This window comes from Clupea harengus, chromosome 19, assembly GCF_900700415.2.
Source record: "Clupea harengus chromosome 19, Ch_v2.0.2, whole genome shotgun sequence".
Classification (NCBI taxonomy): domain Eukaryota; kingdom Metazoa; phylum Chordata; class Actinopteri; order Clupeiformes; family Clupeidae; genus Clupea; species Clupea harengus.
In genome coordinates, this window is record NC_045170.1 from 8,216,742 (window position 1) to 8,230,132 (window position 13,391).

At 46.4% G+C, this 13,391-nt stretch overlaps 2 protein-coding genes across 2 annotated transcripts; one reads left to right on the plus strand and one right to left on the minus strand.

Annotated features, from left to right (window-relative positions):
• The first annotated feature begins 633 nt into the window (after positions 1–633).
• On the plus strand, positions 634–3,167 carry LOC116225082 (ladderlectin-like). Its single transcript, XM_031586668.1, has 7 exons — positions 634–681; positions 1,256–1,370; positions 1,655–1,705; positions 1,976–2,073; positions 2,217–2,351; positions 2,517–2,631; positions 2,749–3,167. The coding sequence occupies exons 1-7, from the start codon at positions 634–636 to the stop codon at positions 2,823–2,825; spliced, it is 639 nt and encodes a 212-aa protein (XP_031442528.1). The 3' UTR covers positions 2,826–3,167.
• An 8,227-nt stretch (positions 3,168–11,394) lies between these two features.
• On the minus strand, positions 11,395–12,784 carry LOC105905325 (ladderlectin-like). Its single transcript, XM_031585682.1, has 5 exons — positions 12,640–12,784; positions 12,329–12,379; positions 11,979–12,076; positions 11,704–11,838; positions 11,395–11,538 (listed from the first exon to the last, which is right to left on the minus strand). The coding sequence occupies exons 1-5, from the start codon at positions 12,767–12,769 to the stop codon at positions 11,410–11,412; spliced, it is 543 nt and encodes a 180-aa protein (XP_031441542.1). The 5' UTR covers positions 12,770–12,784; the 3' UTR covers positions 11,395–11,409.
• Between the last annotated feature and the right edge of the window lie 607 nt (positions 12,785–13,391).

Sequence of the window (13,391 nt, forward strand, 5' to 3'; positions counted from 1 at the left end):
TTGGGCACATCTTACGGTAAATTGCCCAAAAATGTTTCCTTATTTCATGTGTATTTCCTTGTTGTGTACACCTTATCAGTAAATGTTTATTATATGATATGATGCCGTGACATGGCACCAGAATAGCGCGCGTTAAAAAAAAAGACGCTACCTATTCCCGTACTAACCTTCTGCAAGTAAACGTAATACATATTTTTACACCAATCAGCAAGACATTAAAACCAATGACACATGATGTGAATAACATTGATTATCTTGGTATAATGGCACATGTGAAGGGGTGGGATATATTATGCAGCACGTGAACAGTCAGTTCTTGAAGTTGATGTGTTGGAATCAGGAAAAATATGCAAGCGTAAGGGTATGAGTGATTTTGACAAGGGCCAAATTGTGATGACTAGACGACTGGGTCAGAGTCTGGGTTATTTTATATCAGACGGGGTTCTTTATATCACGGATGGCCGGGCCTGTACCTGGGAAAGAGATGGCAGCAGGATGCACTATGGGAAGAAGGCAAACTGGCCGAGATAGTGTGATGTTCTGCTGAGAAACCTTGGATCCTGGTCTTCATGTGGCTGTTGCTTGGACACGTGCCACAAACCTAACCATTGTTGGAGGCCGTGTACATCCCTCATGGCAACGGTGTTCCCTGATGACATTGGCCTCTTTCAGCAGGATAAGGTGCCCTGTCAAACTGCAGAAAATGTTCAGTAATGATTTGAGAGTTGAAGGTGTTGGGCTTTCCATTTCTATCAAGTCTATGACAATAAACTTGAAACTGAAATCTGTCTAACTATCTATCTATCTATTTACGTATCTATCATTTTTTATAGGCCTATGAGTTATAGGTTAAGGCACCTTTAATAATAGTCTATATATGAAGGTGTCGATCAAGCTGAACATCTCCTTGACATGTCAGAGCATAACTATTAGCCTATGGCTTCAGCTTTATGAGTGCTCCACAAGAAATAGCTGACAGATAGGCTAACATTTTTTATATCCAATTCAGGTGAGGCATGAAGAAAAGAAACCGAACTGCACAGGGTGGAAGGGGGAGGTGCGGGGACAAAAATATCCTGCAAAAAGGGCACTCATCGAGTCAGAGGTCAGGTGCTTGAGCAGCACGTGGGGTTTTTCCGCATGCAGGTGCCAGTTTCTTTTTTTCTTAAACTTTGAGATCAATTCACAAGCTGTTTATGATGCATATCATAAGACTGCCCACCTTTCACCATATAAATAATGCTCTCTACTCCAGCAATCAACTCACGACTCCAAACTAAAGTACGTCGACTCATTTTCCAAGGAGGCCAGCACCATGAAGACTATGACATTCATTTTACTCGTCTCTCTGGGTCTCGTATGTGCTTCAGGTAAAAAAAACAACACCAGCACTTCTCAGCACTTTTCACAATTCAGCATTTGTAAATGAGCACTAATCATTGTAATAGACTATAATATAGTATAGTATGATAATATGACAATGATAATATAGTATTCTGTCATCTCATCTCTACCACAAGTTGTAATATACCATGTTGCTTAAGCTACATAAATTCCAACCACAGAATAGGGAAATTCTATGATTACAACTCTCTACAATACTGACTCATTCTAGTGATGAGTGTTTTAATCTGAACTGTGGTTGTAATTCCAGAGCTCATTATCCCTTCAGAGAACCGGACTGATGATTCTTCCCATGTTCAGGGTAAAAAACGATTTATTTCTCTCTGTTTCCTAACCCTGTTATCAGTAAGATCCTTGTTTCATCACAAAAGGATGCATTTTTTAGATTTTCCATGTGTGTCGTGTATAATATCTATAATGGTGAGTAGTTGCACAAATTCCAGTTTGTGCTGTGGGTTAAAAACAAGGCCCCAGCACAAGGTAGCCGATGTGTTATGTAACGTTTTCTGTTTCTCAGGAAAGATTAAAAATACATGCCAGCCATTTCAGCTTTTCCATTTTTGAACCCTAGTTTACTCACGAAACCCCAACTGTCATGAGGGTTGGCAACAATACGGTGAACGCTGCTTCAGGTTTATCGACACGGCAAGGACATGGGCAGAGGCAGAGGTTGGTTCACAATAAACAAACAATAAGTCAAATGCATGCAACTGTTTCATTTGTGAAAAAATAACAAAAATAGGTGAGTAAATATGTTGTAACTTTTCGTATTTTCCTTTCTTCTATTATTCTTTATTTATTTCTGCCCCCAGCGCTTCTGTTTACTGCAAGGAGGTAATCTGGCATCTGTGCACAGTCTTTCAGAATATTATTTTATTGAAGGACTAATAGTGACAATCACTCATGGTACACCGTTGACTTGGATTGGTGGTTCAGACGCCCAGCAGGTCAGGCTAATTCTCGTCCTCAATCAGTGACATTATCTCTTTGGCTCAGCACACATGACAATTTGCATCCTTTGTCATACAGATGCCCTTCTAGACTAGGCTAGATTCACCAGCAGGTGGTGATAATGAGGCGGTCTGACCTCTGGTTTCTCTTCCTCTGTGCAGGAAGGACTCTGGCTTTGGAGTGATGGATCCCGATTTGGAGCATTCCTCCACTGGGGCCCAGGCCTACCAGATAACTTGAATAGTGCTGAACACTGTCTACAGATGAACAATGGAGGTGAAGTACATTAAGTTATTTAAAGTTGCTCATATCAGCCCACTATTTCTATGAAGTACTACGTAAAAATTCACTTTGTGATGTGGTGTTTTGGTTTATTTTATGCCCTCTCTGAAGGAGGTCTGCGTTGGAACGATATGCGCTGTTCAACAACATATCCGTCCGTCTGTGCAAGAAGAGTTATTTCAGTTTAATATTTTCAGTTTGACATGGCAGCTGTGGATTCTTGCCACAGCAATTTATTGATAATGTATCTCAAATATGTTGTCATCTTTGAATTGGCATTTTACTTTTTTTTTGAATCAGAGATTTTATTTTTTTGATCAGTATTCTTTGATATTTAATGTTTTGTTACAGTCTTTGATTGTTTTTCCATTGATTTATTTATTTTATTTCCTTTGGTGACTTAATTTGTTGTACTACCCTTTATTTTCCTTCAACGTCTGGTATTCCATCTGTTTTAGTAATCTGTATAATTTCTCACCATGTTAAAAATGTACTATGTAAATAAAATGATGAACATGTTTATCATTAAACGTGTCCGGATCTGTGCATTCTGTAGCTTGCAGTGGTGTCAGGGCATTGAAAGACTCTCAGAGGTGGGCTACTGCATGGCCATGTCTCAGGTGTCCTCCAGCTGAAGTAGTGAGGCAGTGAGGTCATGAGACAGAAAACTGGCACAAACCTGAAATACCCTGTTGGGGGCCGTTCCTTCAGTTATAGTGCAATATCCGCTTAGTTATAACATAGACATAGACACATTTTAAAATAAAAAAGGCTTAAAAAGGAGAAAACTAAAAGAAATGCATCTTTAATACACCAGTGGCAGGCCTAAAACAATGTTCCTGTGCACCACTTGATACCCAGATCCAGTCACCATGCCACTGCTGACCAAGGCAGCACCAAGGAAGTCCTCCTGACAATTTATGTTGACATCATCAACTGACAAATATTAGCTTTGGATTTCACATTATTTTACAACACAAATTTGACTTCATAGCAGTGTGGAAAGCCGTTTCAGAGGACAGTAAAGTGAATTTGCACAAAATTAATTTCAAATTCAATTATTACTTAATCGAGGCTCCATCTGAATAAGTTATTTGAATCAGAATGCTTCAGTGAGTTAAACCTGTGGCAGGGCAAATGCTCATCACTAGTGAGAAGCTATGTGCATGAAGAGTTCACAAGTCTTAACCTAAGCTCTCACATTTGACAACGCATGAATCCTCTTGGTTACTCATTTCAAGAATAGTCATTGGCCTTGGGCACATCTTACGGTAAATTGCCCAAAAATGTTTCCTTATTTCATGTGTATTTCCTTGTTGTGCACCTTATCAGTAAATGTCTATTATATGATGTGATGCTGTGACATTTCTCCAGAACAGCGGCGTTAAAAAAAGACGCTACCTATTCCCCAACTAACCTTTTGCAAGTAAACGTAATAAATACTTTGACACCAATCAGCAAGACATTAAAACCACTGACACGTGATGTGAATAACATTGATTATCTTGGTATAATGGCACATGTGAAGGGGTGGGATTTTGGGTTTTGGGTTTTTCCACATGCAGGTGCCAGTTTCTTTTTTTCTAAAACTTTGAGATCAATTCACAAGCTGTTTATGATGCACATCATCAGACTGCCCACCTTTCACCATATAAATAATGCTCTCAACTCCAGCAGGCAACTCATGACTCCAAACTAAAGTATACCGACTCATTTTCTAAGGAGACCAGCACCATGAAGACTATGACATTCATTTTGCTCCTCTCTCTGGGTCTCGTATGTGCTTCAGGTAAAAAAAAAACATCTGCACTTCTCAGCACTTTTCACATTTCAGCAATTGTAAATGAGGACTAATCATTGTAATAGACTATTCTTAAGTATAGTATGATAATATGACAATGATAATATAGAATTGTATCATATCTACCACTGGTTGTATTATACCATGTTGCCTAGGCTACATAAAAATTCCAACCATGGAATAGGGAAATTCTATGATTACAACTCTCTACAATACTGACTCATTCTAATGACGTGTGTTTTAATCTGAACTAGGGCTGAAACGATTATTCGAGTTACTTTGTTAAACCTTTTTTGTCTTTTAAAATAAAAACAAAATACTCCAAAACTTGCAGCAGTGATGTTATTTATTCATCCAAAAAATAAAGGTAAGATGCTTCACAGCTTAGGAGTTTACCCATTTGGTTCCTTGTCGCAGTTCACTGCGACATAACAGTATGGTATATGACACTAGTCATGAGCCTAAATCGAAGCATTTATCCATTCATGCCTGAAAGGCCGCGAGATCTGTCAGCGCGCACTCCTGAGCCCGCCCCCTCAGGAGTCCCTATCTTGAGACGCGCCCCACAGATCAGTCTCTTTGAAAACTTCGCAAGACCGAAGTGCCAGCTGGAAGTAGTAGCTGCTATCCTGGCTGCCTAGCTGGCTAAGCTTCTGACTAGCCTGCTAGCTTGCTAACAACGTGTTCGTTGCTGATAGTGTGCTTGTGTATTAACACTTTCTTCTACTTTCAGATTAAAAAAGATGTCCAGACACTACCCCGACTGCGGGCACATCCGTGTGAAGGGTGACCGCCACCGTCGGTGCGTGACCTGCCTCGGCAGGGACCACGCAGTGGTCGCGCTCTCGGGCGCTGACCCTGTCTGTGCCATCTGTGCTAGCCTCCCGCTAGCTAAGGTTACCAGGCGCCTTGCGCTATGGGAGCGCAAGGGCGCCGAGGGGGCTGCACCGGCTCCATCCGGGGCTAACGCCCCTGTAGGACCGAGTGCGCCTCCAGCCGTGGGCTCTGTGAGTGAGAGCAGCCGCCTTGCAGCTGCAGCTCCACTCTTGGCTCTCTCCCAGTCACCGCCGCCTGCCAGCCCTGGGGCTGCGGGCAGCGAGGCGGATGGAGCTACCGAACATCGACATCGACCTAGATAATGATAGTCTGCTGGACTACTCCGATGAGCACAGCTCAATCGCAGAGGCAATGCAGACAAGCCAGGACGTTAGGCCGCGGGTAGATACACCCCCTACTTCGTCACGGCTTCTGGGCCAGCAACTCCACAAGGTTGCGCTGAGAGCAGCCAGCTGCCTCGGGCTCCCTCTCCCTCCCCCTCCCAGTGTGCGGTCCTCGCTGCTGGACGGGGAGTTTTATGCTGGCTCCGCCGCGCCAGTTCCTAGCTGCATCCCCTTCTTCGAGGAGGTGCACGAGGAACTGCAGCAAACATGGGCGACCCCCTACTCGGGCCGGGCCCCGGTGCCGGGGTTCGCGCCCTACATGCTGCTCCACAGGTCTAGTGAGAGGGGCTACCTCTCCTTCCCTCAGGTGGAAGATGCAGTAGCGGGCTACCTCTCGCCCGCCTCCCCCACGATGCGCCTCGGCCAGAAGCCTCACCTGCCTACGCGGGTGGCCAGGCACCAGGCTCAGCTGGCAGAGAAAGCCTACTTGGCTGCAGGGTAGGCTGCCTGCACAACCAACACGGCTGCGCTGCTACAGCGATATCAAGCAAAGCTCCTGACTGAGCTTGCCTTGTCGCTGGGGGAGGATCACCAGTCGGTGGCAGAGCTCCGTCCGCGTGACGGATTTGTCACTCAGACTGACCCGGTGCACCTCACAGGCACTGGGGAGGGTGATGGGTACCGCGGTGGCTACCCAGAGGTCTCTGTGGCTATCACTGGCTAAGCTCTCAGACAGTGAGAAAGCACCACTCCTCGACGCCCAGGGCGTCTTCGGTGAAGCAGTGGTCACAATGGCTGCCAGGTTCGAGGAACAGCAAAAGAGCAGGGAGGTATTCCAGGCTTGGATGCCTCGCTCTAGCGGCCCGGGTGAGACGTCCTCCTCAGGACACACCACACCCACACTGGGCCGGAAGCGAGGCGGGTTCCGCTCGCCAGTTCCTCCAGCGAAGGTGCCCACCGGGCGAGGCTGGCAGAGACACCCCTTCCGCCCTCCAGTTCAGCCTGCAGCACAGCAGCAGCCAGCTGCGCGCCCTACCCAGGGCGCAGCCCAGGCCCCGCGACAGCACTCCGCTCGCCGCGGGCGGGGCAGAGGTAAGCCTCAGGCTTCCTGATGGTGACAGTCAGCCAATGGTCACACAGGGGGGAGCGGTGGAGCCCACACCGCCTTCACAGAAATCAGCCCGTCGCTCACATGTGAAAATCATGTCCAGCACGGTAAGCAGGTTCTCACAAGCACCGCACTCATATGTCCTAACTCCTGTCCCAGATGGCGCAGTGCCCAGACATGCTTGTGCGACTCCCCCCGCGATGCACACAGTGCAATCGCACCCCCCACATTTTTTCAAAAACATGAGGGGGCAACCCCAGATCTCGTCCCCCTCCCTAGGCGGAGTGGGTGTAGATCTAGGTTTAGACTCATTGACCATGAGCGGGTTAGTTCCCGACAAATTCAACTCAAAGCACAACCTGGCTGGTCGTGCGGCGAGTTGGCGCGCATGCGCAGTTTCACCATGGGTGCTAAGAACGATCACAAAGGGTTACGTGCTGCAATTCGCCCGTCCCCCTCCGCCATTCAGCGGAGTGATACAATCTGTGGTGCAGCGAGAACAGTCTCACTTCCTACGGGAAGAGATAGTCTCCCTGCTCAGAAAAGAAGCGATAAGCATAGTTCCTCCCGAGGAGGAAGCTTCAGGCTTCTACAGCCGTTACTTCCTGGTCCCAAAAAAGGACGGAATTATCGGCCAATATTAGATCTACCTGTGTTAAACAAAGCACTCATGCCGCTACGGTTCAGAATGTTGACCCCACGCCGGCTTGTGCAGTTTATAAGGCCAAACGATTGGTTTATCACAATAGACTTAAAAGACGCATATTTCCACGTTCCGATCCACCACAGACATCGGAGATATCTGAGGTTTGCATTCGGAGGAATAGCGTACCAATTCAACGCACTCCCATTCGGCCTAGCTCTAGCGCCGAGGGTATTCACAAAGTGCGTAGAAGCAGCCATCGCCCCATTGCGTCTACGCGGCTTACGCGTATACAATTATCTGGACGACTGGTTAATAGCTGCTCATTCAGAGGCTGCAGCGGTGCAGGACGGCCATCTAGTGGTGGCGCACCTGTATCGACTGGGCTTTGTGATAAACAGGGAAAAAAGCGTTCTGTGCCCAAAGCAAATTACGCATTTTCTAGGCATGGTTCTAGACTCCACCTCCATGGAGGTCAGGCTGTCTCAAGAACAAATAAATGCCATCAAAACATGCGTGCGCCAGTTCCGACTGGGACAGTCAGTCTCGTCGCTGTGCTGCCAACGCCTGTTAGGGGCCATGAGGCTCAACGCAGTCACAGACAGGCACCGCAGAGTAGTGGTGTCCTCCAGATGCAGGAAAGCCCTGGCGATCTGGAGAACCCCCTGGTTTCTCGCCGTGTCGGGCACTATGGGCATAGTGTCGCGTCGCGTAGTGGTGACCACAGACGCCTCCACCATGGGGTGGGGGGCAGTCTGCGAAGGAAGAGGCGTGAACGGTCTCTGGTCTGTGACAGAGGCCGCGTCTCATATAAATGTGTTAGAGCTGCGGACAGTAGTCCTGGCTCTACGACACTTTCTGCCCAGACTGAGTGGTCAGCATGTGTTAGTGAGGACGGACAACGCTGCGGCCTTGGCGTATATAAACCGTCAAGGCGGAGTGCGCTCCCAGTCACTACACCATTGGGCGACTCGCCTGCTCCTGTGGGCAGCGAGGCACGTCCTTTCCCTCAGGGCAGTTCATATACCAGGTCACCTCAACTACGGTGCGGACCTGTTATCGAGGGGCGATCCTCGAGCAGCAGACTGGTGTCTACACCCACAAGTGATAGACCAGATCTGGGTGCGTTTTTTCAGGGCGCAGGTGGACCTGTTCGCAAACAGGCAGAACACCTGCTGCCCGCTCTGGTTCTCGCTAGGGGGCGACAACCCCCCACTAGGCATAGACGCGCTGGGCCACCAGTGGCCAGCTCTACGCCTATATGCGTTTCCCCCGATCCCGCTCCTCCAGCAAGTGCTGTGCAGGGTAGCGGACGAGGGCAGAGAATTGATATTGATAGCCCCATACTGGCCCAATCAGCCGTGGGCGGCGGATCTAGTCAATATGTCTGTGCAGCAGCCTTGGGAGCTGTCTCTGCGGAGAAACCTCCTAACGCAGGCGCACAGGACAGTGTGGCACCCCCATCCGGAGTGGTGGCGTCTCAGAGCCTGGCACCTGAGAGGTGTAGGCTCATAGCGTCAGGCTTAACGGATGCGGTGGTGGCTACAATACAGAGTGCCCGAGCTGTGTCGACACGGGCTCTGTATACGCTGAAGTGGCGCAGTTTTGAGCGGTGGTGTGCTGCGCGTCAGCATGACCCTATTAACTGCGCGCTGGGCATTATTCTAGAATGCCTACAGCAGTTGTTTGATGAGGGGAAGGCGGCTTCCACTCTCAAAGTGTACATGGCTGCCATTTCAGCCTGCCACGCAGGCATTAATGGCAGTTCTCCTGGCAGTCACCCTTTATGGCGGGGGTGAGACGGCTCAGGGTGCCAGAGAGACACCTCATACCCTCTTGGGATCTGCTAGTGGTGTTACGTGCTCTCACAGGGACTCCGTTCGAGCCCCTGGAGACAGTGGACATAAAGTTTGTCTCTTTAAAGACTGCGCTGCTGCTGGCGTTAACGTCAGCAAAGCGCGTTGGTGACATGCAAGCCCTGTCAGTCAGCCCATCGTGCCTTCAGTTCTCGATCGCTGGTGACAGAGTGGTTATGCGACCTAATGCTGCTTACACACCTAAAGTGGTGGTAACCCAATTCCGCAATCAGGTGATTGAATTAGCAGTTTTCTCGCCTCCTCCTTTTGCGTCGGCAGAGGAGGAACGTTTGAATAAGCTCTGTCCAGTGCGCGCTCTCCGCTGTTACGCAGAGCGCACTAGAGCTTTCAGACAGTCAGATCAGCTATTTGTGTGCTTTGGTGCACGTGCAAAAGGCAGACCTCTATCAAAACCGAGCCTCTCCCGTTGGATAGTAGAGGCTATCGTGTTGTCTTATAAGAGCTTGTCTTTAGATCCCCCCGGAGAAGTTGCATGTGCACTCTACGCGCGGGGGGTCTCGTCTTCCTGGGCCTTACTAAAGGGCGTCTCAGTGGAAGATATTTGCAAAGCTGCAAGCTGGAGTTCTCGCCACACTTTCATTAGATTCTATATGTTAGATGTGGCTGAACCTAGTTTTCTTCATAGCGTTCTGCGGGCAAGCAATCTCTGAATCCCCTGGCCTGTGTATGTTCATTGGTGTCTACATGTTATGTTGCACATGAAGCATTCCAGGGTGGTTTCCTACAGGCGCAGGATCATGATCCTTGCCGCCTATGATAAAGGTTGCCCTGTTAATATGTTCACCGCCAGCGGCCGTATGAACCTCTATGAGGACAAAGGATTCAATAAAGCTGGTGTGTGTGATTGGCTGCCACTGTATTATCACGCGGGAATGTATAGGGTCCCATACTGTTATGTCGCAGTGAACTGCGACAAGGAACGTCTCGGTTACTTACGTAACCTCGGTTCCTTGAGCAGGAACCAGACATAACAAAGTTGGCGTGTACAGTGTGACCTTGGTTTGATATTCTTGCTCAGTTTTCATTCCAAGACTGATCTGTGGGGCGCATCTCAAGATAGGGACTCCTGAGGGGGCGGGCTCAGGAGTGCGCGCTGACAGATCTCGCGGTCTTTCAGGCGTGAATGGATAAATGCTTCGATTTAGGCTCATGACTAGTGTCATGTACCATACTGTTATGTCTGGTTCCTGCTCAAGGAACCGAGGTTACGTAAGTAACCGAGACGTTTCCTAATGTATTGCCTTGAGCAGCCAGTATTTTCACCTAAGTCAGTGTTCTGCCTTCTCTAGGAAATGCTAAATTTAGTAGCTTTAGATATAGATGAGGAAATACTGCCACCTAGTGGACAGCCCACACAAGAGAAGACGCGCAAGCTTGGTTTTCACTTATTGAGTTGTACCACGAGAGAACACACTGGTTAAGCTGAAGTCATCCTCGAAGAGCATTCTTCCACGCGTGAGCTTTGGATAGTATTTGTCTGTAAGTGCATATTATAGTGTGTTTTGTTGTTGTATAAATGCCGTTTAGACATTTTTGGAAATAGGTTGAATGTACGTTTACAAATGTCGCGAATTCACAGCTAGAAAATAGCTAAATGATGCTAGCTCTCGCATTCATGCTATCTTTGTGCCACATTGTTTTACGTGGTATTTATGTATGTCTTTGTTTTGGTCTGTTCCAGTTTTACAAAATGATCTTTCCTGTATGAATATTTGCTGGTGAAAACATAAACGCAAGAAAACCCAGACTTGTAATTCATCATCTTTATTCGTGAGGAAAAGTGTTAGCTAGCTGTCTAAGCCTGCTAAGAAGGAATGCAGGTAGAGGACAGCATAGTCAGCCTGAAATCAAACTCTAAAAGGATGATCCATAGATATTATGAGGTTTGCCAATATCTGGTTCAATATTTCACCAAATTCAAAGATCTCAAAATATTTCAGATGTATTGTCAATAAATTGCTGCTGGCCGGATACCACAACTGCCATGGCAAACAGTAAAAATATTAAACTGAAACAACTCTCCTTGCACAGACGGATGGATATGTATATGAACAGTACTGATCGTTCCAACGCAGATCTCCTTCAGAGAGGGCATAAAATAAAACAAAACAACACATCACAAAGTGAATTTGTATTCAGTACTTCACTGACATAGTGGGCTGATTTGAGCAACTTTAAATAACTTAATGTAATTCACCTCCATAGTTTATATGTAGACAGTGTTCAGCACCATCTCTGTTATTGGGTTCGCCTCTGTTCCAGTGGAGGAATGATCCAAATCGGGATCCATCACTCCAGAGCCAGAGTCCTTCCTGCACAGAGGAAGAGAAACCAGAGGTCAGACCGCCTCATTATCACCACCTGCTGGTGAATCTAGCCTAGTCTAAAAGGGTATCTGTATGACAAAGGATGCAAATTGTCATGTGTGCAGAGCCAATAAGATAATGTCACTGATTGAGGACAAGAATTAGCCTGACCTGCTGGGCATCTGAACCACCAATCCAAGTCAACGGTGTACCATGAGTGACTGTCACTATTAGTCCTTGAATAAAATAATATTCTGAAAGACTGTGCACAGACGCCAGATTACCTCCCTGCAGTAAACAGAAGCGCTGGGGGGAAATAAATAAATAACATGAGAAGAAAGGAAAATAGGGAAATGACAACATATATGTTCACTTATTTTTGGTAATGGTTCACAAATGAAACAGTTGCATGCATTTGATTAATTGTTTGTTTATTGTGAACCAACCTCTGCCTCTGCCCATGTCCTTGCAGTGTCGATAAACCTGAAGCAGCGTTCACCGTATTGTTGCCAACCCGCAGGACACTTGGGGTTTCGTGAGTAAACTAGGGTTAAAAAAATGTAAAAGCTGAAATGGCTAGCTTGTATGTTTAATCTTCCGTGAGGTTCAGAAAACGTTACATATCACATTGGCTACCATTGGCTACCTTGTGCTGGGCCCTTGTTTTTAACCTACAGCACAAACTGTGCAACTACTCACCATCATAGATATTATATGACAGACACGAAAAATCTTAAAAAATGCATCCTTTTGTGATGAAACAGAGAGAAGCAGAGAGAAATAAATTGTTTTTTACCCTGAACATGGGGAGAATCATCAGTCCTGTTCTCTGAAGGGATAATGAGCTCTGGAATTACAACCACAGTTCAGGTTAAAACACACGTCACTAGAATGAGTCAGTATTGTAGAGAGTTGTAATCATAGATTTCTCTATTCTGTGGTTGGAATTTATATGTAGCCTAGGCAACATGGTATATTACAACCAGTGGTAGAGATGAGAAAATACTATATTATCATTGTCATATTATCATACTATACTATATTTTAGTCTATTACAATGATTAGTGCTCATTTACAAATGCTGAAATGTGAACGTTTTTTTTTTACCTGAAGCACATACGAGACACAGAGAGACGAGTAAAATTAATGTCATAGTCTTCATGGTGCTGGTCTCCTTGGAAAATGAGTCGGTGTACTTTAGCTGGAGTCTTGAGTTGCCTGCTGGAGTTGAGAGCATTATTTATATGGTGAAAGGTGGGCAGTCTGATGATGTGCATCATAAACAGCTTGTGAATTGATAATGTTATCTCAAAGTTTTAATAAACAAGGCCGCTCAAACACCTGCCCTCTGACTTGATGAGTGCCCTTTTTGCAAGCATTTTTTTTTAACTAATTCTATGTTTCTATTTTAGTTTGGTAAACTATCAGCTATAGCACCAATTTTAAATTAAACTGTGTCATAACTATGCCTGACGACTTTATTTGGGTTCTAGTTCTGCAAGGCTGCGAGAGTCCCTGCACCTGCCCCTTCAACCTGCCTTTCACAGAATGCGGTTCCTTTTCCGTTCCTTCATGCCTCACCTGAAAGGTGGGCTATTGTCTAAGTTAGGCTATGTGACCCATTTCAGGCTGCAACGAGATGTTTTAATAGTGTTATAATTTCACAACAGGGAAAACAATGCAGAGGCTTAGGGCACCATGTCAAAACCTGGCTGTCACTTCTGACATCAACATAGCACTCCAGATCTCCCTCCTAGACAGTAAAAAAGGCACAATACCGACTACACTTCCTGAGAGTACTCAGGAAAAACAACCTGGAGTGTAAACTGATGGTGGCCTTCTACCACACCACTATCGAA

Coding starts and splice junctions, on each gene's coding strand:
- LOC116225082 (XM_031586668.1), top strand. CDS start 634: ATGGCAACGGTGTTCCCTGATGACATTGGCCTCTTTCAGCAGGATAAG. Junction 1,371..1,654: donor GGGTCTCGTATGTGCTTCAG/GTAAAAAAAACA, acceptor TTGTAATTCCAG/AGCTCATTATCCCTTCAGAG. Junction 1,706..1,975: donor TGATTCTTCCCATGTTCAGG/GTAAAAAACGAT, acceptor TTTGAACCCTAG/TTTACTCACGAAACCCCAAC.
- LOC105905325 (XM_031585682.1), bottom strand. CDS start 12,769: ATGCTCTCAACTCCAGCAGGCAACTCAAGACTCCAGCTAAAGTACACC. Junction 12,380..12,639: donor GTGTCTCGTATGTGCTTCAG/GTAAAAAAAAAA, acceptor TTGTAATTCCAG/AGCTCATTATCCCTTCAGAG. Junction 12,077..12,328: donor TGATTCTCCCCATGTTCAGG/GTAAAAAACAAT, acceptor TTTTAACCCTAG/TTTACTCACGAAACCCCAAG.